Below are 25,630 nucleotides of genomic sequence, written 5' to 3'. Positions count from 1 at the left end.
ATAATTTCTTCTGTCTTAAGAATTCTACAGTTTGAGGCTGGGAGAAGTCTTTAGAGAAATATTGCAGTATGTTTGCTCTATTCTTTCCATTCTCCCTCTGTGTTGGCCAATACACACCTTGGACAATGGGGTTACAATGACCTTTTTTGTACGGCTGCTGAGCCAAATGTTTGTGTGCTTGGTAGTAGTGAGGGGAATGAGTCCCAGCAGAAGTGAAGTGACCAATAAAAAAGAACAGAGTAAAAAATCTTTAACATTAAGGTCTCTCAAGCCTGCAACTAGAGGACAAAAACAAAGGCATCTCTTTCCAGGAAGCAAAAAATATCTCCTTTGTTTCTTGAATTGAATATCCTAGGGCTTATGTTGAAGGGAAACTGTTGCAAATGATGGCCAAATGGTACTATTTTCATTATTTTATGTCTTACCTTAAGAACTTGGCTGTTTAGTAGGTACACTTACTACTTTATTTACTCACCGTAGTCTTCTTAAAAAAATGTAAGACTAAACCACTACTGCTCTATAGTGTACACAAATGTACAAAATCACAGAAGCTTTTCTGAACACTTTTAAAGGAATAAACATTCAGAAAGCCTGAATTAGCACCATAGCCACAGAATTCTTACACTCACTGATTTTGCATAAGACTTAGATGAAGCCTTTAGTCTTTATTATTGTCTTTCATTACATTAAACAATGAACGTGGCCTATGTTTGCTCACTTGCCATCCACTCAAATGCCCTGTGGTTCTCCACAGTAGCTGACAAACTCATGAGATATTTTGGATGTTTAAGAAAAACAGACAGTGCATTGTAGATTTTATGTTATTAGGGACATTCCTGATTCTGCTAGGCAAAGCCTCCATGTTCTTCACTGGAATGTGTAACAGTGGAACCTACTAGAAAAGACTTCATCGTTAATAAGGAACCTGCTTTTTCAGCATAGCAATGCTCCACCTTTGTGGTGGTCAAGAAACTTGTGTGTGATAATATAGTATGTGTATTATTTCTTGTCGCTCAAAATACAGAAGATAAAACCCGGGTCATAAATGCAAAATTGTATTGTACGTCAGCATCACTTGCTATGCTTTTAAAAAAAAAGTTAATTTATTAAAATAAAATTTTAGGTAAAGATTACATTTGTCTTTACATGAGAAGGAAAGTGAGACTTTGCAAAGTGCTCTCTTTGAAGTGATTTAGTACAGTTAAATAGTTCTAGACAATAAAAGAAGCAGGGTGAATAAGGAGTGCAGAGAAGGGAGCAATGCAAAATATTACTGTTTCCTTTGGATCTGAAAAAGAAAAGGAAGTTACAAGACCAATTAGTTCTGGAATTCTACAAGTCACTAACATTCTTGTATTCCCCTCTTTTTTTCCTTATGTGTTGGTTGATTCTGGGATGGATTGTTCCACTGAGGCATTTCAGGAGCCTTCAACAGAAGAAAGATGCACATCCAACAGAAGTTAGTAAAAATATACTCAAGCAGTTCTATGATTGTAATCATACTGGCACCACAAAACAATCCAAGCTGGCCACCTACATCAGCTGTAATAGAAGGAAATAAACACGTCATCCAAAGCATTTAGTTTAGTCTAGCAAGCAAACAAAACCTACCAGGCTCAAGTGTTAAATAGATTCAATATACATAATCCATCACTTTAAGAAAACAGAATTAATATTCTTAAGAATGTTTACTGAAGAAGACTAATGTGTTTTTGAAAATTCTAAATAAGCAAGTACAATACAAGACATCCTACTCGGAAACAGATACTTAAAATATTTCTTACTCCCCTGCCTTTTTAACTGTTCCCTTGTTTCTCCTCCCCATGTTCTCCCTCTCCCCTCCAAATCCCATAAATGTCACTATTCTTACAGTTCCGTGTGTGATATAGCCATAAATTAGCACCAAACTTAATTCTTACTCTCAGTTGCTCTCCCTACCACAGGTTCTTTAATAGAATTACAGGAGACAGTATCAAAAATGGCCATGAGACAGGCATGATTATTACCATTATAATATTAAAAGTATTGATTTTTGTTCAGAAGCCTACATAGTCTTTGATTCAGGAGAAGAGAGAACAAAAAAGGCTGGTTTTTTTAGTCTAGTAAGGTGGGGGGTTTTTATTAGTTTTAGATAAATTATTAATCAGCAATAAATGAATATTAAACATACACTTACCGAGCAACTCAGATATAGTCAAGGCCTTCTGCTGCTGTGTTATTTTGTAGCTCAGATCATGATATTTAATCTCAATGCACACAAGGTTTTGCCTAATGACGAATACATACAGTTTACTTGAGACAGTCAGGAGTGCTGTTCATTTTTACCAACACCTACCAGCATGGTCTGAGTTCAGGGGGAGTAATGGTGTCTTTTAATGAAAAATTAGATGAGTGTTACCAAAACCAGTTACATGAGAGAAGGAAAAGAACCAAAGTCTCCTAATAAAAACAGGAGCTTATCAGAGGAGTAGATCTTCATGCTATATTGAAAAAGTAACTCTAGGTCTGTACTGTGAGATATACTTGTACTTTTTAAGGGTCACTGAGGTAAACTTGGGTGGAAATGTCAAGCATTGTGACCTACAGCATATAAAGTGCCTGGAAATGTAGTCTACCCTTCTTGATTATGTACAACTGCATATTTAATTGTGCTTATTCCCATGGGCATATTTGTGCAGAACAGTGCTTGTCCTATATTCAGAGGTTTAGTTTTATCCTCTGCTAATAGCCTTGCTTACCTAATTATGTTCTTGCTTGTTGTAAAAATGGGAGAGTAGGTAAATCTCAGTTGGAGCAAGTCCAGAGAAGGGCCATGAAGATGATCACAGGGTAGGAGCACCTCTCCTATGAACACAGGCTGAGAGAGTAGAGAGTTGGGGCTGTTCAGCCTTGGAAAGAGAAGCCTTCAGGGAGAAATTATAGCAGCCTTCCAACACATTAAGGGGGCCTACAAGAAAGCTGGAGAGGGATTTTTCACAAGAACATGTAGGGATAGGACAGGGAGGAATGGCTTTAAACTGAAAGAGTGTAGGTTTAGATTAGGTATTACGAAGAAATTCTTTACTGTGAGGGTGGTGAGGCACAGGAACAAGGTGCCCAGAGAATGTGTGAATGCCCTGTCCCTGGAATTATTCTACACCAGATTGGGTGGGACTTTGAGCAACCTGATCTCACGGGTGGTATCCTTGCCTATGGCAAGGAGGTTGGAACGAGATGATCTTTAAGGTCCCTACCAACTCAAACCATTCTATGACTCTTCAGAAATGTGAACAGCTACAGATTCTTGGATTGACAGTGATAATGAGCTCATTAACAATAATAATGAAAGTAAATTACTTTATATACAAAATAATAATTTCTGTCTCTTTGGGTGATAATTCTAAAACTCAGGTAGCACTGATTAGTAAAAATCATCTTATTCTCATAGCTTCTGTTAATAAGACTCGTACCATTGTCACGGAGTTGCTAGCAGAACTATCCAATAAATATTTAACTTTTCCCTTCTTGCATCTTCAGAAATAAATAGATCTCTATGTTTCATAGTTTGGAATATGTACTCATTAATGCATGGACTGGATTCCTACTGGTTAAAGCTTGGAAACAGGAAAATGTCCTGTATGTTTACTTACTTAATTGAATAATTACTGGATAACTTATGATGTTTACAGACAATTAAATAATCAACAAAGATAAAATGTCCTCAAAGGATTAATATCCTTAGTGTATAACAACAGGTTCAATTTTCATAATCTTCATTGGGAACAGACTTTTTAGTAGGGCCTGTAGATATAAGGCAAGAGGTAATGGTTTTGAACTAAAATAGAGTAGATTCAGACTAGGTATAAGGAAGACATTTTTTACAATGAGGGTGGTGAAACATTGGAACAGGGTGACCAGAGAGATGGTAGATGCCCCACCCCTGGAAACATTCAAAGTCATGTTGGATGTATCTTTGAGCAACCTGATACAGTTGAAGATGTCCTGTGTCATTGCAGGGGGGGGCTTGGACTACTGGACCATTGAAGGTCCTGTCCAATCCAAACTATTCTACAATTTGTATAGTTCTTGATCATATTTAAACATATGCAAGCATTTGGAGACTGATGGCTTCAAAAGTGAGAAAACTGAAGTCACTGAGACAATGAAACTCATAAATATTTCCTTAACCAATTTTTCTGCAGTTTTTTATAAACATACTTTGATGTTGTACATACTATGAGTTCATGTAGCACCTGCCTTTATACTTACTTTGTACTGCTGAGATCTACAACTGTGAGCAAGAGGAAATTCAGTCTATGAAACTGTGTTAAATGCTCTTTGACAAGTAGATCGTATCTTTCTTATCCACAGTCTTAGATGTATCTAAGTATATTATATATTCTTATATATATACATATACATATATATATGTATAAATCTTAAGTAGTTTTGTCTAAGAGATTGTATTATCTCACAGACAATGTTATTAATACCCCACATAAGAATATCTTTTATGTTCATATTTTCATTGTATTGTCTGTTAGAAGAGTTAAAAGGAATTTATAATTTCTTTATTAAACAAGGGGTTAAGCAAGATTACCTGATGTATTCTGGGCTTTTCTTCAGTTTCTCAGAAAAATATTTTATGGCTTTTTCTCCTCCAAAACTTGAATAGGTGACAGTGGTGGGATAATCTGTTTCTTCACATGGGGCAGGGCAAGTAGAATTGTGTGTTCCTACTGTACATAATCCTTTTATCTCTATATCATCTGAAATTTCAGGAGAAAAAATATATACAATATTTCTAAAAAAGCACAGAGTTTAAAAATTTTTGGAAAAAACTTACTAAATGACTTTTAACTGGCTATGATAAATATATAGGTTAATTATCCTTAGAAAAGCAGATACTTGTCAGTTTTGAAGAAACAAATAAGTATTTATAACTGTCATTTGGGAAACTGATGCCCAATAATAAGGGTTGGGATATTTTGCTCACTTTTTCCAAAGAAATTTAGCACCTTTCAGTCTTTCTGCCTTTATCAGGGCTTTGTGTGCTTATTATTTCTCATCCTCAGTTGAATAATAGAACAACGGAAGCATTTCCATGTTCTGTGCTAGCTTTCTAATTACATAGTTAGGAGTATATCCTTGGTCTTGATGCCTTGATGTCTGCCCAAGTCATTTCAATGCACAGAAATGGCTTTCAAAGCAATTCCAGTTGTAGTTTACTATCATCTGATAACTATATAAAAATCTTGGTAAGCTAAATTCACTTTACCTTAACCCCTGCCTGCCATTTGATAGTTGGGCTCAAGACAGATAGGAGTCTTAGGGAAAGCTTTGTTTCTTCAAATATGAAAACAAAGTAATAAAATTCTGCAGGTCTGGCTGCTCACAAAAGTGTTAGTAGGTCCCGCAGATACTGGATTAGTGTGCTGTCACTTTAGATTTTGTTGTCAGATGTCTTACCTCTCTGGCACTGTCAAGGGAGAGTCAGCCCCTAAAATGGGATCCTGGGGACCATACACCTACAACCTATAAACCAGGTTCACCATGTACAGTACTTTGATGCCAGTTCCTTCTGGGGTCCGGCTCTGAATCCTTGATAGGACTTTGGGGTCATTTTTGTTTATTGCTCTGTAGTTTCTTTGAAATTCAGTCATCAAATATCAGTTAAGTAAAATGATAAACCACTTTCCATCATGAGAGGCTTTCGAAGATCAAGGTATTATAAGAGAGCAAACTTAGTGAAATCTATTTCAAAAGAGTCACAGGAAAAAACGGTCACTGTTCACTGTAGTAGATCTTGCCTACATGCTGCACACACCTAATTAAAACAGAAATAAACCCCTACACAGTTCCCCCTTCCACCCCAACTTGTTAGTCTACTAATCACTCATTCCTTTGGGAAGAGAGAGTCACGTTACACAGCAAGAAAGCAAAATAATTAAAAAGGAAGCTTTCTCAAGTTCATGGGAAGTTACTTGTCAGGTTAACATTTTCAGTATTTTTCAGAATATCTGTTCTAGTGACTTACAGATCTTATATCTACTGTGTGCAGATCATTTGTTTATGGAAAAGAATTGCATTTGAAGAGCTTTGAAAATTTATAATTGATTTTACTTTTGAAAAAACGAAACCTTCAAGTCCAGTGATTTATATTTTTATCAGTTAGGAATCTTTTTATTACTGTGCTGTTCACTCTTCTTATACAAAGAATACAACATTGAATCTACAAAGATGTGAAAATGATAGCCAGAGGCTTGGTAACTGAAAACAGATTAATTAAACGTTCTTCCATTTTAAACCATTTCTCATTGCTGTAAAGGAATTTTTCTATTTGTTTGTTGGGCGGGGTGTTATTTTCAGGAGGGTTTTTTTGTGATTTTGGTTTGGGGGTTTTTGGCTTGGTTTTGTTTTTTTTTTTTTTTTTTTTCTTCAATGGGCATATATATCATGCTCTGTCTGGTCTCTATTTTCAAAATAGTAAATGAACTGGGATGTACTCCATTTCAGATTACTTTCAGTATTTTGTTTTAATTGATATTGTCTACTATTTGGAATTGGCTTAGAAAACATGAATATAAAGTTATTACTTACAGACTGCTGGATAAACACATTTGTAAAACTTCAGCAAGTCACATTCTGTTCCATTTCCTAAAAATAAATAACAAGCTTTAGGAAGCTAAATTAACAATCTAACCCTTAGCTCTAATTGTGCTAAACTGAAATGTAATGTCATCAGAGCCTGTTCATCACTTCACATTAATGATTGCACAACTGAGAAATTAATTCAGCTGGGCACAGTGCAGTTGCCAACACCAGAATGGGTACACAGGGAAAAGAGAAAACAGACCAAGCCAGGAGGCTGCTGTTGGAGAAAACATCTTCACTGTATGTACCAGCCAGTACTACCTTTAAGCTTGTGGTTCACTCTTTGTGTTATCTTGCTAAAGACATGAATTTCTGATTTTCCTAGTACAAATAAAAAACCCCAAAAACAAGTGAGGTAGATTTGGTATATGATTACATCCCATGTGTTTCTGCAGAAGTTTTGAACTTCATATAAGAGCTTTTTGGACATGTAATAGGTAAGGTAGTACCCTGAGCTAATAGCAAAATTTTCAGATTTCAGATGTCCTCAGGTTCACCCCAATTTTTTCCCTCACATGGAAATGTTATGTAGAAGTTTAGCACACAGTATTGCTCTCCTTTATCTAATTGTTGTTGTGTACAGCTCTCACCCTGGGTATAGGAGCCCCAGGCTTAATTACCTTCTCAAAACCCTTTCCATGATATTTTCCAGAAGACTGCCAACCACCTTTCCAAAAGGTTCTCAAACAAGCAGGCTAAAAATTACGCATTAATGGGTAAAAGCATTCTACCTTGCTTGAGCATATTTAAAAAATACGAGTCAGAAAGTGCAGGCTTTCTTGTGGCTTTTCTTATGAACTAGTGGCTTTCTTTTCCACTAGTTTTGACAAAATATCTGCAACAGCACAGATTTGTGATCTAACTCTTGCTTTAAGGAGGGATGATAATATTATTACATTTAATGCTGAAAAGGTGTGCTCAGTGTTACTGCTTTACATGTCTGGAGTGATTAAGGTGCCTGTATTCTTGAGAGGAGTGTTACAGCATACACCCTGCATTTGAGGTTGATTAGAAGGCTCCACACAGCCTTTTGGCTTTTGCAGAGCCCAGTTCTGGTGCCAGGCTATTTCCATGTTCATGTGTAGGACCTCAGATTTGGTCTTCAAACGAGCAGTTCTGCTGTGGTTGCTAAACACCTGTAAAATAATTTTTCTGGCTATATGTGAAAATATATGACTTCTTATGGATATAGTTCCAGCTCTTTGGGAAGTCATATTGAAGATTATAGACTGTCTTACACTCCTGAGGCATATTTTCTTCCAATTGTTTGGACTGTATCCTAAGAATAGACAATGACCCAGATGGTAGGTCTAGAGTTGACCAAATGTCTTTTCTTGGAATTTTAATTAATCCAGCTGTAGGAATCCACCAAACATGTGCTCCATCTCCTTCACTGTTCAATAAAATGTGAAGTCTCCTAGGAAGATGATCAGTGTCTGGTATGATGATACTCCTGAGAAATACCTGGAAGAATGAATGGCAAACAGCCACACCAGTCCTGTATGTACCGGGCTTTGCATTCCAGCAAACATCCATTAGTACTATAAATCTTGTGGTACTGCAGCTTTATATCAGGCTTGCACTCTCCCCATGGGTATTCTTGGGTAATTGACTGTAGAGTAATAATAACAAAAGATGAAAATTTTTTTTGTCTCTGTTTTAAATTTAGATATTGTTTTCTCACATTTTAAAGTGCTGAAGGAAGCCTGTTGAAGACATAAACAGTAACATTGTGATTTAATTGGAGGCAGTTACAGTTTGTGCTCTTGGGATTAAAAAAAATCATCTCCTCTCTGTCACAGCAAAAGTAGGGCCTGATCAGACAGCCTAGTGCAAAATGGTGCTCCATTCCACTTGGATTCCACTAGGAATCTGAGACACCCTTAATGGGAACAGAATGTGTTGATGGGGAAATGCTGTGATGTCCTTGTGTCATTAAATGTCAATGAGACTGTAAGGTGACAGGAAACAAAGGCTGACTTTAATAGAGACAAATTAGGAAGACCAGTGACATCCTCCCCAAAACAGCAGTAATCTGTTTTTGTCTGGAGAAAATATTATTAGGAGTCACTTAGGCATGATAAATATTTTACATTCCAACATTGTCATTGGTTCAGAAGAGAATTAGAGACAGTAGAGACCACTACTTCCAGATGATGATCAAAGTCCTTACCTTCAGTTGGTGAATTGCAACCTGTGCGTGCGCGCCGACTGGTGTTAATAAACCTAAACCATCAAAGCGTGGAAACTCTTGGGGTGAATGGATAACAAAAGTTATCCCAGCATCAGTATAACCAAGAGCAGGTTCATCAGTGAATTGGTCCTGATACAAAAAGAATTATTTAAAGTAGTTTTGCCTTTGCTTACTATCCGAAGCTTTAGCTATACTTAATGTGGTACTAAGCTATCAAGTCTTGTATCTCTAGTCATATTTTTGGCAATTAACAGGAAAATATGGAAGCAAACTAACTTGAATTTCCTTTGTTCATTACCTCTGTGGGTTTCCTTCCACTGACTATAAACTTTCAAGTTTTTTATTCCTTTTGGCATCCCTTCATTTCAAAAGCTAGAAGGCATAGATGAGTATTTACTCATATCCTGGATATTTATTCCCTTTACTTGCAACTACCTGTCACATTTCAGCAGACTTTCCACTGTTCTCTTCAGAACCTTTCACTCCTGACTCATACTTCCTAAAGAATAAAAGTGAATGTCTAAGTCCATATTTTAGATTTCTTCCCTGATCTCACAAGGTGATATTCCCTGTTTTCTGCTTTTTGTTGATCAAAGACAATTCTAACATCAGAAACTGTTTACAGTGCAAAGACCAGGTCTTGCCTGGCACTGAGTACTTGCAGCTGCTGCTGCAACTAAAATTCAGTGCTACTTAGACACTGGCATCATATGACCTTACCTACTGGGCCATTATATAAAATGAAGTGATGTTATCCTAGATTGCTTGTATAAAATTAAATCACTGCTCTGATGTCATGTTTAAGTTGTAGATGATTTGTGCATTTATATGCTCACTCACAACTTTCAGAACCCCTTAGCTGGGGACAGAGTAAATAATAATTCTGACTTTTTAAATCTGTATTTGGGCCTTTCTTTTAAAATACCCTCTCACTTGGAAATAGTCTTCATATAGAATTTTGTTCACGAAATTCTGGAGGTCTATATAAAACCAACTAAACCAAAAACCCAAACCAAACTCAAAATGAACATACAAACAAAAAAGCAAAACCCTCCACTAATTTAGAAGTTATGACTTGATTTGTTGTTTATAATCCTTAGGATAGCTGTACCTGTTGGACATCAAAAAGCAAATGTAAGCCTCTTCCAGACAAACTCACTCTTCTTGCTGAAAGATCATTGTGATTAAAAGTAAAGCAGTTTCCATATTCAGTGAAAACATGTTCAAAATCCTTCAATAAAGGAAAATAGGGAAGAATGAAATAAGGAAAGAACACTGGAAGTTTCCCTAGTGAATTACAATTCGAGAGAGTGACTACTGGGGTTGTTGGGGTTTTTTGATGTTTTTTCCCCCAAAGGCAGTCCTCGGTATTGCAATCAGAAAAGTGGTAATTGATGGAAATATTAAAAAATATTTCACTTCTTTCTATAGAAAATGAAATTCAAAGGAGAAATTTCACATTGTTTATTAATACATATGAGCTGCTCAGAATAATTTAATGAGATTCTGTGGTTTTTCAGTACCTGTTACATTATATAGAAATTATATACTCAACAACAACTTGTTTAATTTTTTCATTAGCTGTTTAGTGAAGATTGTTTCAAACTGAAAGTTGTGTTACATATGAAAGTAAGTATTTGCATTTTTGCCAAAGCCACCTCATAATTTAATATGACTGCATCTCATTGCTTTAGTTTTAGTTACTAGCACTGGCGTTTTTCAGTTAAGACAAGTCTCCAATGTTAAATTTTAAAAGCTACAGCATATCTAAAGATTAAATTAAACTGAGAGAAAAAAGGCCTGACTTTTCACATTTTCTATTTAAGTTGAAAATTGCTTTATAGAAGAATCAACATAAAAATGGGATGATCATATTCTTGGCTGTTGTCCAAAATTCCCAGAGTTGGGCTACTTTCATGTGAATATTTAAAATTCTTATGAACTCTGCATATAGTTACCTTGGCTGTCTATATTCTTGACCTCAAGAACAAAACTACAGAATCATGTCATGCAAAATAGTCCATTCAATCTGTCCTTCAATATAGGCCATTGATGGGAAAGACTGTTATAACCTGGAGGTACGATGGCTTTCAAAGGCTGTTGTTTGTGCAGAAGTGGCACTGGGCATAGAGCAATTGAAACTGAAGTTCCGTGTTACAGCTCAGGGAGTCCATCAGGCTGCCTCTGCAGTCAGTATGAGAACTGAGGCCCTCAGGTAATTTAGAGCAGGCCTTTTTTTCTGCATTGTTTGACTGTAAAGGGAACACAGGGGGAGTAGCTGGCAAAGCTAGATGTCCTAAGTTGACTGTAAGAATATATCCCATTCCCCTCCATGCTACTCTTTTTGTAAAACAAGCATATTTACCTGTGGGTAACATGGCTTTCCAAAAAAATCACATTCTAGCAATGTGCTGCTGTTCAGATAAAACCCATTTTTTCTTGTAAACTCTTTGATGCTGAAGTTCTGTTGCCCAGCAAGGAAATCATTTAACTCTTGAGAATATTTATCTTCCATAACAAATTTTTGGAGAATTGCAGACACAATGTTCCAAATAAAAAAAATTATTTTGAGGTTGCTTACTGCATGAGCTTGAAACCTGTCAGTGAGAAGAAAAAGAATTGCTTAGAGTTCTGCAGTTTCAGGACTGATCTCTAGACTGCTCTTGACAAAACTGTGATGTGATTTGTTGTCTGCTTGCAAACTATAAGTGATTCTTGCCCACGGGGCTGCACTTTGATCTTGACAACATGAAGAAGTCTCCATCTTTAGGAATGTATCTTCCATATCTGGAAACAGAAAACTGACACCTTCCCATGGCTATTCTGGTCAGTCATGTTGGAAACATTTCTGTTGTGTGTGGTTGTTTACTAAAAAAAAATAAACCCCAACCCCCCTAAATAGATTAGCCATTCTCATAAGCTAACAACCACATTTTTAGAACTGATGACTAGCTGAAAAATTGCATTTGCATGTGGGAAACTACCTGAGAGGAGCTATTCCTTTCAAAGAAGACTGTCTTTCATTTGGAAAATTGAATTCTAAGTGCATCTGCAGTAATCTCCTGTAGCTGCTTTACTAAGGCACAACGCCCCAGTGTAGAGACAGTCTACCTTCCCATGAGCTCTGTGGCTGGTGACACAGTGGTATAAACCAAGGGTGATCCTTACTCCTTGAATCCATGTGAAAAATCTCAAAAACATGATGAGACATTGTAGGTGCTTTCCTGATGTACAGCATTGAAGTCCTTTATTAAGTAAAGTAAGGATTTACAGAAGTTATATTTTTAAAAACGTATTGGTATGTTTGTATAATGGATCTTGATGTTCCAACTTAAGGAGGATTAGTAGGAACAATTCTTCACAACTGAATTTGAGTCAAAAAATATAGACAAAGAGAGTCCTGTGCCTCTTCTTCCTGCTAACAAAAAATCTGGTTACTGAAAACAGGAGGGAAGGATAAGCACAGCATGAATGGCAAATGGATATGGCAGCAAACTGTGGCTTAGAGGGAAAACTGCCATGCTCAATTTACGATGTGCTGCCACTATAATTACAAGAAGTGAGGCACTTTTGTAACAGCCAGCACACTGCAATCAGAGGGACTTCTACCTGCAGTGCCTGTTGTGCAGTTATAACCCACGATTGCTTCATGCAGGGCAATGATAAGGTGGCATAGTGAGGCAGAACAGCTCCAGGCATTTCAGGCTTGGACTTTCAGCTGATTCTGCCAGCAAAAGGTAGAAGAAAACTTAAAATCTTTGGGGAAAAAATTTGGGTAAACTTTCTGTATTTCTAAAACTGTTACTGAATTACATATTTGCTCTAAAAATCAGGCCTGAGGTTTATTACATTATTTTCAAAGTGGTTGCATCTCAATCTTGGCCACTGTCTTCAAATGTAGAAATCTGTAGTGAAGTTCCTGCTTAGATACATGACTTCCAAACAAACCAAATGCTTCCCTCCTGCAAAAAACACAGACATCGGCTGGAACTCTAAAGGCTGAGCAACTCTGAAAAAAAGGTATTTTTTTGCCTAAGATTTCTACCTTTGTATGAAGTTTCTGTTTCAAGTTATTTGCAAATCTTGTCTCTCATTTTTAACTTGGATGTGGCTGATGATTGTCCCTTAGTTACACTGTAGAAGTAACACTCATTCATAGAACACCCCCACCAGAGGGATTTTTCTACTCCAACTTCTGTTTTGAAACTTAAAAATCTGTCATGCAGTTCTTCATCTGAAGAAAGGGGAAGACTATAAAAAAATCTTCCTTAATCAAGACTCGTATTTTCATCTTCATTTAAATCTCCTGTGTTGGTGTGAAAGACATGCCCCGCAGAACCGTATTTTCCTTATTTTATGTGATTTGTCCAAGTGAGTTGTGCAATATGACAGCTTTCAGATAAAGATGTGTTACCTCTCCAGAGCAAACAACAAACACAACTTTTACCTGTTTAAGTTGCAAAAAGTCACGGCAGGAAATTGGATTTCTTCCACATACTGAACCACCATTGTAGTTGTGGTTGGCCAGCTGAAGTAGTAGATGAAGCGACTGCAAATTTGCCAAATAACAACAGCAAGACAGCCTGCAAGTACAAGCAGCCACAGAACTTTGCGAGTCTTGCTCCGTGTTTTAAGAATATTATGCACGCCATGAAAAGAAGTGGATGAGGCAAACTCGTCATGATACTTCCTTCTGTCTTCGAAATTTGGCATCAGCTTCTTTATTAAACACAACCGTATCTTTTCCAATGTTCCTGAATATGGAACAAAGTGAAAACACTTTTCTAAAATTAGCATTTAACCATCACTTAAGAAAGGAAAAGTAGATGTAAAATTTCCCTTTAATTATAAATTCTCTCTTTACTTGCTTGCAAGGATGTAAGAGTTGTGTGCTAAGACATGAGCTCAGTACTGCCCCGAGTACAGACTATATCTTGCAATATTTCAAGCACACAAATGTTTAAGCACTTTAAAATAAAAGAGTAGTTCCATTTCTTGGAAGAAGATTGGATTTTGGCATACCTCAGTGATCTAGACCCATGGGTTGCTGTGAACTTACTGTGAAAATTAAGCATCTGACTTTTACAGTAACCACCCATTAAAGGACTGGTCCTTCACACATGATCTGAGAAATAAGGTAAAAAAAGGAATTACATGGAATTATATGAAAGGAAATTTCACTTTTTCACTATTAAAAGGTTTAGGATAAGCCTTGGAAGGGTACAGGTTCAAAACAATAACTTATCTCATTTTCTTAAGTTCATACTTGTCTGATTCCCTAACTTTGAAACAGGAATGGGTTTAGTTTTGATTTACCCCAAGTTTCCTACAAACCGATGTTAACAAAAAAAAAAAATGAACAAGCCAAACTGTTTTTAAATCTAAGTTTAGGAGCTATAACAGTAATGAATATAATCAATACCTGGAACTGCAGTAATTTTCTTATGTTTGATGCTGAATAATCTTTTGGACATGGATTTAAACTTCATTTTCTCTCCCAAAATATCCAAATGAGGGAAACTTAATGAGACCTTTCTTGTATCTTATCATAATTGGACCAGTCTGTTTGCAAAGGGCTTCATTTACAGGTTGTTATCCACTACTTTATTTTGACATTGTCCATAAGAACAGTAAATCAAAGAAAGTTTGTGAGTCAATAATAAATAGCATCTGGAAATATAATATTTAGATTGGTGTTTAACAACAATTAAATGCTTCCCTAATTCCGTTTTTAACAAAAAATTAGGTTTAATAGTGTGTGTGTGTGGTAGGAAGAGAATATATCCTTTATAAGACTGATTTACTTGAGGGTGTTACAACTGAGCAAAGGAACAAAGGGATGTAAAAGTCATCTGCCAAAGCCACATCAGCCACATCGTCACCACATCAGTATTCAGGGGTGTTGCTTTGGTCCACAGCTTCTAGACTGTGATAAGGAAATCCCAGACAGTGCTGGATTTCAAAATGTTTCTCTGGAGGGAAAGTATTTTCTTTATGTTGTTCTTTTAAGATCTGTGTAAGAATTTTGATTAATATCACATAATTAAATGTGACCCAGTTTCATCATCAAAGAGTTTTCTGCTAGAAAAAGTTCAAGAGTTTCTCTCCTAGCTCTAGTGACTATCGGACCCTGTTGCAAATCCATTCAGCCATGTGGGGGTTTGTACATCGTGCTGGAATGGAGTGGATTTCTGGTTTATCTCTGGGCTTCTCTCACCAGATATGTGCAGTGGGACGAGCTCTTTGCGTGTTCCCTGAATAAGAGTGGAGGGAAGTACATTCCTAACATATATCTGCATCTGCTGCCTGTAGACTCCAACAAGAAACCACAGGCAAGTCAGACCGTTTTCTCCAGGGACAGTGTTGTGTTTATTCCTCTTATATGCACTGTGCTAGGTAAGAGCATGATACAATATCCCTACATAAAAGTCCATTGCCATAAAAAAACCCACTAGTTAGCTTAATCAGCAGAAGTGTAACTTTGAATCTATGCAAATATGTAACTAAATTGTATTTCAGCTCTTGTGCATAGCTACTACAGTAAGTAGTAGCAAGTAGAAAGGATGTTTTAGCTGATTGTAAAAGTTTTGCTTTTAATGCATAAGATTATCTAATGGCATACTGCTGCTTTCATTAGTTTCACAACAGGAATTAGCACTGCTATGTGTCATAAAGAATCCTTATTCTACTTTCAGATTTCTTTAGCAAATGCTATAATTAAAAGAAAATAAGGAAAGAAAAATTATTTTTAACTACTCCAAGTAAGGTCAAATGGTAGACTTTTGGTGTGAAATTTCGCATAGAGGGTGGATTGGAAAATGGTATCAAATGCGTAAGTTGGGAATAGCCATTTATTTGGGATTTGGTCCATTTATGAGGAATAGCTACATTCCAGTGACATATAATTAAGAATAAAATGGTTATTCAAGGTGTCTGTTAGTGAATAGTAAAATAATAAACCACAATAATGGATGATTGTGAGATTATAAATTATTAACCTTTCCTTCGCCTTAATGGTGGGTCATCACATCCTATGCTGTGCAAAACTTAAGCAGTGTGTGTCTGGACTAAGGCTATGTAACTAACACAGCTGAACTAGCTGTAAGTGGGTTAGAGTATCCAAGCTGCTGCTAGATAGACAGTAAAGTCTTGCAAGACCTTAGACACATAGACAATAAGGTTCTTTTAGTAACAATAGAAAGTATATTTAGTATAGGTACTGCAAAAATAATTGTCAAATGTAATAAACCCAATATTTATAGAAGATTCAAATGATATGGATAAGTAAAAAAGCAAGGAGGTAACCAAATGAGAGGAAGAGAGGAATAGAGGAATCCAGGTCCAGGAACAAACCACAAGTTTGGAGCCAAATATAGAACATGAATGTAAGAACTAGTAAGGTAGCTCATATGTTCAGGATGGGCTGCAGATATTTTGCCTCAGGAAACACTGATTACTGGAAAACCCCTGAGAACCACCATGGTTAGTCAGAAAACTTGATTTTCCAGTCAATATTGTTAAAGAAAAAGTTACTTCCCTGCATGTATAACCAGGAATACAGGGACATACTATTATAGGCTTATAGAAATTCAAATAGAAATAGAAATTCACATAGTTATATGGGTATAGAGAACTTCACCCCTCAGCAATTCACAGTATCTTTAATTTTAAAGCTATAAATTGGATTTAAAGTTTTTTTTGAACTTCAATCAGCAGGCAACTGGTCACCATCTATAACTACTTGTACAGATCACTGATAGATAATGGGAATAGGCTCTTTGATCTAGTGGGGAAAAAGATGTGACAGGACTGAGTGGGAAGAACTGGAAGCTAAGTTCTAGCAGACATAAGGTACAACATTTTTATTTTTCTATTCTCAATATTTAATTGTGATTGGATTTTCATTAATTAATATATTAAAAAAGACTGGCTTTTTAAAAGGTCACTTATCTTCAGCCAGAGCTCTTACCTGAGAAGAGTTATTTCAGGAAGGTTGTATGTGGCTTCTGTACAAGGGTTAGTCAGTCTATCAGATAGTTACCTGATTTCTTCTTTGCCTTGATCTAAAAATCATTCTAGTGTGGTATCATTAAGAGAAGCAATGGCTTAGTTAAAACTGAATTAGCTTTATTCTAAATACATAAAGGACCAATAGCTAAAGATTTTTTTCATTTCTTAGGTAAGTGTACAAATCTTTTTTGGCAAGCTTTTTTCATCTCTCCCTTCTTCTTCATATCTTGAATAGGTACACCACTGCTACATTTGGACAAGATTACAAATAGCAAAGGTCTTGGTAAAGTGCTCTAGTATGCCTCGTCACTTACCTTTAGCATCTGATTGAATGAATCTCCCAAGCTGGTCCATGTGGCCGCGCTTATTTCAATAAGGAAAGAATGGATAACAAGCTGCCTTATCACTGTGACCGCTGGTAGGTAATGGCTTTTATAGAAAATTAAATGGGAGGTGATACTTGATGACACATAAGACTGGGCAATTTACCAGCCAGGGTTGCTATGTTTTACCTTTCATTAACATGGTCTGCAATGTAAAGAAAAGATTATTCTTATTACAGGATCAGTTGTACACATTTATATACATTTCAAATACATAATATGCTAATAATAGTACAAGTGCAGGCTTGTCTTGTGTATTGCATCCCTTTGCAAATTTCTTTCATATTTTTCCCTTTTGCTTTAGAAAGACCAGTTATCTTCACTAAAATACTGGGCTGTTCAGAACTGAATAGCTTCTCTTGAAGTAGATAAGGAGCTCTTCCTGCTCTGGAGGGCAATAAATGCCTACCACAAGGTTCCCACCAGCAGCAGGATGCAGTTCAACCACACTTTAGTAGCTGTCTTCATAACCAGCTACAGATTTCATGTTCTTGTGGACTTGGCAAAAAAGAGCTGTTATTCCTGAGAACTAACCCTGTGGGCGAGGATGAAAATACATGCAAAGTCAATCATTCCAGCAACTCCTTACGAAAAAGGACAGAGACTGCTTTTGTGCTAGATGCGCAATATGATCTTGTTTGAAATTTGTTTCAAGAAAAGAACTGAATATCTAGTAAAAGAGAATAAAAGTATTAGAAAATTCAGACTTGGGATGCACTTGATCAATGCTTTAGGAAACAATAAAGAAACGCCACTTCACATTCCCTGTCTGATCTGCTTATTTCATTCTCTCTGTTAGTAATAGTCCACTTGATCACCTAACCTGTTCTTGGGTTATCAGGTGTATTAGCTTGGCTCCTTGGTGCCCCACTGTCTAGTTGTTTGCTGACTGTTTTCTGGCTGTGTTGTTAATGCTACAAGAAGCAAGGTAAAGCACTGAACTCCATTTAGTTATTCCTGTGTGACAAGATTTCTGTATTCAGCTTCTTGGAATTCCCAGCTCCGTCTGTCACTGCTGCTAGGGAAGACTTTGCACCATACATGTGTTCACTCAAGCAGTGAAGTGCTTAACAATAAACTGTTTTTCAACATCTGTATGTAACTCAACCACAACTAATGCTCTGCTGAGCAGTTGCCAAGCGCTGCAGATCCATTGAGTCCTATTAATACAAACCACTCTAATTCACAGAACCCAAACCTGAGTTGCTTGAATTCTTAAAACAAATTATGTCTATCTTTTATACTGCTGTGTGCATAGAATTAAGAAGCATAAAGAGTAAGTTAGTTGCTCTCTATACAGCAAATTATTCTTTTTACAGTTTTCTTTTTTTTTAAAAAAAAAACCCCTGCGTTGCTGTCTTACAAAGAGCTTTTATGCTTATATAATACTTTAGATGAACAAGACTTGTGTTGTCCTGTTGTGTTTTACATAAGAAATTAATTTTTAAATTTTTCTTTCTTTTATGGTTGTTTTACATTAATTCTTAAGCAAACACTAGAGGGTGAAGACCAACAATCTTGTGTTTGTTCATCCTTCTCAAATGGCTTGCACAAATAGCTCTGAGGCTGTAAATTGGTCACAGGCAGTTTGGTCTGTCCACTTACTCCTAGCAGTATGTATCTGGTTATCTAAACCACACGTTCTCTGGTACTTAATGCACTAAAGATTAGGAAAACCAGCCAATGACGGAGGTGATTGCCATTTTTTGTATTCACACATACCATGAATTCTGTATTCAAACTGTTATTTGAAGTCAGTGCTGTTCAGGTCTTCTCTTATGGTGCTAAATTAAAAAATAATGCTGCAGCCAGCATAACTACATAGCTATTTCCTAAAACAAATAGATAATGTGTTACTGATAAAGTTAATACTTTATAGCCTGGTTGCAGCAAAATGTCTTCTAAGAATTCTTATCGGCTGCTGAGAGAAAATACATGCACACACAAGTAGGTATTTGGTGCATATTTAGCTTTTGTTGGACAATTTTTTTTCAGAAAATGTTGAAGTGTTTCTTTCCAACTCCTGTTTCATTACATGAGACTCTCTGTAAGTGCTTTCTCAACGTTAATGCTTCTGATGTTTTGCTTAGCTCTCTTTTTTGATGGGAACATCTCAAATATTATCCACTTTTAAGATAGAAGAAGTGATGCATTTGGTAATATAGCAGACTGCGACTACTTTTACTTAATTCATAAAAAAAATACTAGCAAAAAAAAAGGGGAAACAGAGAAAAAAATAAAGTGATCACCATCTAGGTTGTTGTAATGTATTGTCATTGTCATTTTATTGCAAATGCTAGTAACTAACTGTATATGCAAGCATCTATCTTGCTCCTTCCTTCAAAGCATGTACTCCCATTGGATTCAGCAATGGAGGGGCAGGGAGATGGAGGGGTCTGCAAAAGAAGGACCTCAAAGAGGGTGTGAGGACTCATTGAGTCTTTCTGCATCAGGGAAGAATCAGCTATGACTGGAGAAATTGTGACCTCTCATTGTTTTCTAGTGCTTAGAAATTTCTTTACTTTTTGTTTTCTCATGTCTCTGTTATCTTGCCATAATTTAAACTGGTTGCTCCTTTTCCCCTCCCCTTGTATATTGAAAATTGATTATTAATCTTCCTTTTGAAAGAAAGATATTTATCACTTTTCCCTCACAATCTTCTCTTAGTTATACAGGTCGATTCTTCCCATTTCTCTTAACAGGCCATATTTCCTACATCAAACATCCATTGTTCTTGCCATCCTCTTCTGAACCCTTGCCAAGAGCTCTTCATCTGTCTTGAAGAGTGATTCCCAGGATAAAATATAACAGACAAATTCTTTCTGATGCTGGATGGAAAGGAGGGATTCCATGCAACATAGAAACTTTCCATTTAAAAATGCTGGTATAAAATTTTCTCTTTTCACAGCTTTGCCTTTTGTTGGTTAACGTGTTATGTTTTAGTAACTGAAACATGAAGCTAATTTCTAAACAATTTCTTACTTGCTACTTTGGTTATCAGACCTGAAATTCGAAAGTACTGCTCTTTGCATTATTGAAGATGCACATTATTAATTTCAAAGCATTAAGGTAAGTGTGAATTCTAGCTCCCATCAGCCAGCATGCTATTACACCTTCCAGGTTGTTCTCTGTTGTCAGTTTAAGAAATGTACAACCTATTCCACCATCCCAGCCATTAATGATAATACTGAATAGGATGAGATTAGCAAATTTTTATCAGCGTTTGTCCTGAACCAGCCCTTTGCACTTGACAGCCGTGTGCCATGGAGTAAACAGCAGCACGAATTGAGCCACGTGGAGGAATTGGGGGTAGCTTATGGCTCCAGGTTTGGGCTTCACAATACCTGACTGGTAATCAGAATTCAGCCATTCTGTATTAAAGAATTGCATCCTGCAATGTGTGGCTGCAAGGCATTTGATAGAGGATAGTGTGCCTTGGGACAACTCTGTGGCATGTATTCAAGATATGCTGTTTTTCCTAAGCTTATAATTCTGGCTGATATTGATGCAATTCACTGATGAAAGGATGGTGTTTTGGCAATAGAAGTGATAGATCATTTTCTTCATACTTGGGGAATAGTTATCAGTCAGAACATGAGGAAGATAAATGGTTCCTCTGGGACAATTCCGAGAGCCGGCTGCTTCACCGTTGGAGTACAGCTCTCAGGCAATCTGCGAAAGCACAATCAGCATGAGTGCTGTATATTTAGAAAATACAGGTGTAGGATGAACCAGTGGTAATCTTAGAAGAGATCCTTTTTAAGCACAGCTTGGATCAGACAGGAGATTTGCTACCAGCATTAACAGATACTGTGCAATGTGAAAGAAATACTGCTGCATTCTGCTGAGCCACAAATGAGAGACAGCAGGGGTGAGGTTGTGCTGGCGACTGTGTGAAACACAAATGGAAGTTAAAAGCATGCTGGGAAGTGATGGCACAGTTATTTGTGTTTAAGAAGTTGAGCAAATGCAATATCTAAAAAAAAAAAAAAAAAGAAATAGTCTTTCCAGCACTATCTCATCTCTTTGTTTGTAGTTTGCAAGACCTTGAGCTCTGTTCCTCCCCCAGGTACAAATGTCTGATTGGATTATTAATATTGCATCAACTTTAAGCTTGTTTGTTTTAGTCCAGAGTCACTAAATTTTAGTTTTCTTAAAACCAACTGTTAATTTCAAATGCTAGTTAAATACCAAGTCTTGTTTTGAAAATCACAAAACACTCATTTCAGTAGAGGACATGTTTTGGTGCCAAGTTTATTTTCTCCCCTTCACCTTCCTCTTATGTGTCTTTATTCACCTGTCTTCTTCTTATTATATTATTAAATTGGGTGAGGAAGAGATTTTTGTTCAGTGTTTGCATAGCAGCCAGCACAGTGAAGTTCTGGCTTAGGCTACTGGGGGCTTCACCTGTGCAATTTGAGTTGTACCTTGTCAACCAAAACGTACCAGTAGCTGCTGTACTGCATTTCACTATTGTAATTGTGTGTTCGTTGTCCAAGAGGCAAATTCTTTTATCACTATAATTCTATGGAATTAACAATGCAGCATCTATACATAGAAAAGGTATTTTCCATTTGATTACTTCATCTCACAATGGTCACAATAGAACCTACACAAGTGTAAAACAGAGTGTCTGGGACTAAAAAGGTATAGTACACTTACTTCTCATTAGCTGTGACTTAGTACCAAATGGAAATGAAAATTACTTGATTATTTGGCAGGAAGTTTTAAACTAACACAGGGAAATACTCTTTCAGATGATATGAACTTCAGTTACGGAACTCATTGCTGCAGGCTGTGGATTCACAGAAGGGTTATTAAATGCAAGGTCACAGATATGTTAGAAAGTCCTAGGCTGTCAACACTGGAAAGTTAGATAAATACACTGGGGAAATTATCTCACTGTAAGCTTGCTTTTTAGTTTGTTGGGTTTTTTGTTTGGTTGGGGTTTTTTTGTTGAATTTTTTTTTATTTTAAAATGTTTGCTTCTTTTGTTTTAATATTTCTTCCCAAGACTTCTTTTACTTTCTAGTAGAAACCTTTTGGCATAGCACAACCTACTTGGATCTTTGACTCAGTGCAGCCACTGCTACGTAGGTAGAAGCCGAGTGTGCTGGGTAACTCATAGTCTGCAATTATGGGACAACAGCGCTGGGAAGCTTCAAGCGTCACTTGTTTGCAGCCAGGAGTTCTCTGAGCTCTTTCTTCAAGTTAACAAACATTAGGAAAACAAATTGATCTGTGATGATTTTGTAATCAGAATGACAGTTTGAACAGTAGAATGGGTGACAATGTCCAAACACGTGTATGCATTTTTTCTTCTCCATAAGTGATTTTATGTAGGAGAACTTGAGATCTGGGTAGGATGAACAGGTCACTTCTAATACACAATCTTCTTGGATTCATGACAATTTATAGGAGGTCATTCTTACTTACCCGTCCTCATCAGATTAATGTTCTAGACAGAGAGCTCCACACAGCAAGAACATGCAGAAGCTTGGCTTCAGCTGTGTCTATAAATCATGCTACAGGCCACCTTTGCCTTACATCAAACGTCCCCTTGGCCAGGCTAGAGACAGGCTCCCCTTTTGCCCTTATGAATCACTTCTCTCAGTCCAAGTAAGTTCAGTTTGTCTCTGGCCTACAACCCTATTGCAGTCAGCCCAGCCACCTCACATCCACCTGGGGAAGCAGAGGTGAACAGAAAGGGGACAAAGGTGCATTAAAAAGGGTGCTTAACAATTCCCATGCTTGGTCATGAAGGCTGTGACAGTTCATTTGAAGGTCACAAAGAGCAGTTCTGAGAAGCTGTGAGGGGTTTTTTCTGCTGTGTTTAACTGTTTGTCTTGTGTTCAGCTCAGTCACAAAACAGAACATTCTCACTGTCTACTGAAGGTTAGATGTGATGAAGTCTTTTTATCTTTCATGCTTTAAAAAGTAAATAAACAAATAACTAAATAAAAGCTCAAGGGCACACACCCTCTTGGTTTTTACAGCCTTGCTCAGTCATCCACAGCATGAACAGCAAGTTATGTGTGGTTACATCTGCTTCTTTGTAGTTCTGACTATTCAGCATGAAAAAGGGAACTAATGGTACATTTTGTGGAAAAAGCAATACCATCATTTAAAATTAAGGTGTGTTTTGCTTTCAGATATATTCACATCAAAGAGCTTTTTTCATCAAGACTTGTTTATGATCATGCTAGTAGAAAGAAATGACAAAGTAGCTGTAAAATCTCTGTTAGGACATAAAGGCCACTCAAACCACTCAAATAAAAAGCAGGTCCCTACAGTGAGCCTCAAATCTGAGCAGCATGACAGAAGCCCGTTTATTTCTAAGGGTATCTGCAGCCAGGCCAGAGTTCAAGGCTCTGAGCTGATCCAAACCTGAGGTCTCTTGTAACCTGTACTGTCATCTACACTGCCAACAGACAGTTTCATAATCAGGTAGTAAAAGTCACTAAAAAAATTAATTTACTACCAGGTTCGTTACACACTTTGAAGCCTTACTGGGATCAGATGAAGGCAGCCAGCAAGGTGAATGACTGACAGTTCTGTATTCTGTATGCTTTTATTTCAGAGGTTTTCAAGTCCTCATTAAGACCTCTTTTTCCACTGATCTTGGACAGTTAGAGATCTGTTGTAGTTAGAATGGTTAGAAAGCTGAACTCAGCTAGGGTGAGATTGAATTTTCTTATATGAATGGATGCAAGGATAATATTATCCATAACATTACCCACCTTTCAGGAATTGGTCAGTCTAGAGCTTTGGAACCAATCAGCTATGAGGTCCCTAAAGAAGGAGTTTGAAATGTTGGAAACACTGGAAATAAGTTTCTTAATTGCTGTAGTCTGGCTGATTTATTTGATTGTCTGGAGCTTGTCTGTTGCTGAATCAGAAGAGGAGTTTCTATACTGCTTGGTTAGATAGTATTCCCAGGTAGATTTCAGGTGAGTTTGCTAACCCTGAACGAATTAACAGTAGTATTACTTCCCAAATAGGGAGTTAACGTTTTGTTAAGCACAGAGTGTAAAAGGGTTCTAATACTTCAGAGTCCTTTATCTACTGGGAAGGCAATGCAAAGGTTACAAGTCAGAGATCATTGCTCTGGAAGTTTATTATTCTCTGTGCCCCACAGAAGAAAATAAAACTGCACAAGAAAACAGACATTAACATCTTTTGTGAGGTTAAGGGTTCAATATTTTTTAACTGTCCTAGTTTTTACTAGTTTCACACTCTTTCTTTGCTTGTGACATGAGAAAAGATAACAGAAAGCTTGATTTCATTATACAGGCTTAGTCTGGATATTTCAGGTGAAGATATATATGTATGACAAGATAATCATTCCTTTTCCACACCTTTGAGATCTATGGATGTGCAAGATTTTTACATTTGTAAATCAAGCTGTTTGAGGGCAAATATGTGAAAAGCAGTTTTCAACATTTAATTTCTGATGTACATGGCAGTGCAAAGTCTTCACTTTCATCTCTAGTTGTCTGCATCGCTGAGCAGATGTGTAGATGTGTGTGGGGAGAGGATTATTTTCCTCTGTCAGGTTTTAACATCATGAAGGAAGAACACCTTGACCTTGCTTGGTGGGTTGCCTCAGTGAAGGCTTTTCTGAATACTTTTCTTGTGGCTCAGCTGAGTTTTAAGCTAATACGTGTAAAGCCTGACAAATGACATATGGCTGAACAGCGTATAGATCCCATCACCCAGACACTGCATATGAATTTTTTTATGAGCAAACTACTCTTAAGTGACCAGAACAGCTGAAACCACCACACAGACGCCACTAAGCAGAGCAAGTCTTGCAGAAAGCAAATGATCTAGGGTCACAGAAGCCCATAGTTTTGTTTGCAGTGAAACTGACCATTAACCTTTTTTTTGGAAAGGGCTGGCAGGCAGGAAAGAAGTGCATACTAGTTACATGTTACTTCATTGTGTGTTAAGCTGATGAATAAATAGAATTGAGTAACATTCGTCAATAAATGAGAGCAAAACTTTTGCGTGAGGAGATAAAATTAAGAAATTGTTATGAATTAAGCCACTGAAAAACCAGTATAACATATACATGATTGCTTTTTCGTTTTTTACTTAATCTGTGTGCATTCTTTGAAAGTATGTGTATTACTTGAAACCTCTTTGAATAAGAACTACTCAGTGTGCCCTAAGAATATGATTCCTCTTCCCCTCAAATTATCCTCCATAAGTTTGATTTTTTAAATTTAAAAGTATCTTGATACAAGAGGCTGAGAGTTGAAAACCTACTTTAACAATTTCTGTATTTATAAAATATTGCCTTTTTCTCACACACAGATGTCTCATTGACTTACTCGTTACACCAATTTCCAAAGAAGCAACTGGTGGAGACCTTGCAGTAAAAAGCATGTGCCATAGGACAAAACAA

At 36.9% G+C, this 25,630-nt stretch overlaps 1 protein-coding gene across 1 annotated transcript; it reads right to left on the bottom strand.

The window, feature by feature from the left end:
- Positions 1-1,342: 1,342 nt before the first annotated feature.
- Positions 1,343-17,458, bottom strand: ASIC5 (acid sensing ion channel subunit family member 5). The gene is made up of 10 exons (XM_027635580.1): positions 17,152-17,458; positions 13,275-13,581; positions 11,193-11,424; positions 9,939-10,058; positions 8,807-8,956; positions 8,098-8,245; positions 6,580-6,636; positions 4,580-4,748; positions 2,177-2,268; positions 1,343-1,542 (listed from the first exon to the last, which is right to left on the bottom strand). The coding sequence occupies exons 1-10, from the start codon at positions 17,189-17,191 to the stop codon at positions 1,343-1,345; spliced, it is 1,515 nt and encodes a 504-aa protein (XP_027491381.1). The 5' UTR covers positions 17,192-17,458.
- Between the last annotated feature and the right edge of the window lie 8,172 nt (positions 17,459-25,630).

The sequence above is a fragment of the Corapipo altera genome, unplaced genomic scaffold, assembly GCF_003945725.1.
Source record: "Corapipo altera isolate COAL_440 unplaced genomic scaffold, ASM394572v1 22b, whole genome shotgun sequence".
Lineage (NCBI taxonomy): Eukaryota > Metazoa > Chordata > Aves > Passeriformes > Pipridae > Corapipo > Corapipo altera.
This window is presented reverse-complemented; position numbering and strand designations above follow the sequence as displayed.

Bases quoted from the DNA above. Each gene is read 5' to 3' on its own strand.
- ASIC5 (XM_027635580.1), bottom strand. From the start codon at position 17,191: ATGGACCAGCTTGGGAGATTCATTCAATCAGATGCTAAAG. The intron at 4,749-6,579 runs GTAAGTAATAAC...CTGAAATTTCAG, and splicing joins ATGTGTTTATCCAGCAGTCT to ATGATATAGAGATAAAAGGA. The intron at 2,269-4,579 runs GTAATCTTGCTT...ATTCGTCATTAG, and splicing joins AAAAGCCCAGAATACATCAG to GCAAAACCTTGTGTGCATTG.